The sequence below is a fragment of the Gavialis gangeticus genome, unplaced genomic scaffold (genome assembly GCF_001723915.1).
Source record: "Gavialis gangeticus isolate Ggan-Ray unplaced genomic scaffold, GavGan_comp1, whole genome shotgun sequence".
Lineage (NCBI taxonomy): Eukaryota > Metazoa > Chordata > Crocodylia > Gavialidae > Gavialis > Gavialis gangeticus.
Genome location: NW_017729024.1, coordinates 163,731,155 through 163,732,934, shown reverse-complemented (window position 1 = coordinate 163,732,934; position 1,780 = coordinate 163,731,155). Strand labels below are relative to the sequence as shown.

General features: G+C 64.4%; 1 protein-coding gene across 1 annotated transcript in view; it reads left to right on the top strand.

The window, feature by feature from the left end:
• TLN1 (talin 1) overlaps window positions 1-1,780 on the top strand; it is an 83,099-nt gene that overhangs the window by 66,802 nt on the left and 14,517 nt on the right. Inside the window, 4 exon segments of the mRNA XM_019518014.1 lie at window positions 23-184; window positions 307-447; window positions 623-804; window positions 1,411-1,543. Coding sequence (XP_019373559.1) covers window positions 23-184; window positions 307-447; window positions 623-804; window positions 1,411-1,543 — 618 coding nt within the window.

Genomic DNA, 1,780 nt, shown 5'->3' with positions numbered 1-1,780 from the left:
CCTCCCCTCCCCTCCCTCACAGGTGCTGTCAGCCGCCACCATTGTAGCCAAGCACACCTCGGCCCTGTGCAATGCCTGCCGCCTGGCCTCATCCCGCACCGCCAACCCTGTGGCCAAGCGCCAGTTTGTGCAGTCCGCCAAGGAGGTGGCCAACAGCACCGCCAGCTTGGTCAAGACCATCAAGGTACTACCCGGCTGCTGCCAGCAAGGCAGGCATGGCTGCAGAGGGGTGCAGGGAAGGCGGGCATCGGGCGGGTGGGGGACTGTCTGTGCTGCTGCGAGATGCTGTCTCTCCACCTGGCCCAGGCACTGGATGGAGCCTTTAATGAGGAGAACCGGGAACGTTGCCGGGCGGCCACCGCCCCCCTCATCGAGGCTGTGGACAACCTGACGGCTTTCGCCTCCAACCCGGAGTTTGCCACCGTCCCTGCCCAGATCAGCCCTGAGGTGAGAGTCGGGCCTGGGGGCCCAGTGGGGTGGTAGCACTGGGAGTCTTGGGGTGTCGGGGGGGAGTCAGCAGGGTCTACCCCAGCCCAGGGGAGGGTGTGGGAGTGTGTGAGCCCTGGCTGCAGGGGCCAAGAGGAAGGGTGTGCTGCTGGCTCACTGGGCTGCTCCCCTGCAGGGGCGCCGAGCCATGGAGCCCATCATCTCCTCAGCCAAGACTATGCTGGAGAGCTCGGCCGGGCTCATCCAGACGGCCCGTTCACTTGCTGTCAACCCCAGAGACCCGCCCCAGTGGTCAGTGCTGGCTGGGCACTCTCGCACCGTCTCCGACTCCATCAAGAAGCTCATCACGAACATGAGGTGAGAGCAGTGCCTGCACCAGGGTCTCGCCCATGCCAGTGCCACCTGCTCTGAGCTGCAGGCCGGGCCATGGTGGCTGGTGCCCCAGCTTGGTTCTCATCACCCCACAAAGGCTCTAGCTCTGCTCGGCAGTGTGCCCCGAGTGGGAGTGCTGCAGGGCTGGCTGGCTGCCTGCATCTGCAGTAGACCCGTCCTATTCAGCACGGGGCGGGGGGGAGTGTACACTCTGTAGCCTAGTGTGAGGGCTGGTGCCCCACACTGCCTGGACTTCCCCAGGGCCAATGTCTGTCAGGGAAGGCAGGGGTTGGGGAACAGGGAGTCTGGGCCTCTGACTTGGCCTGGTGGAGGAGATACAGCTCTTCTCTGGCTTTTGCCCCCTGCACCCTACTGCCCCATTGTGCTCTGGTGGATGCTGAGCCAAGGGGCACATGCCTGGCAGCACCTGAGCCAGCCACCAGTCAAAGCAGCAGGAGGGTGGTGGGAGCACTGGCCAGAGCCCAGGGAGGCCTCTCCAATGGCCCTGGGAGTCTGGGGGCCCCAGCCACGCTGCAGGGCAGCAACTTCAGCTTGATGCTCAGCCTGAGGATGCCGGCTCCTGTCATGCAGAGACAAGGCACCGGGGCAGCAGGAGTGTGACGAGGCCATCGAGGTGCTGAACAAGTGCATGCGAGATGTGGACCAGGCCTCCCTGGCTGCCATCAGCCAACAGCTGGCCCCACGCGAGGACATCTCCCAGGAGGTGAGTGCATGGGCCCCCGGGGGCGGCACTGCCTGGCATGCGGCTGATGGAGCCATAGTGCATTGGCCCCCAATTGCCCACCCTTTGGTGCACCTCACTTCAATGCTCTGTTCCTCCCCTTGCCTGGGTCTTAGGATAAATGTCACTGTTAAAGCAGGGAGGCAGTGGGAGAGATGCCAGGGGAGCTGTGGACTTGCCATCACTGGAGGTGTCAAGGAGAGGGTGGGCAGCCACTGG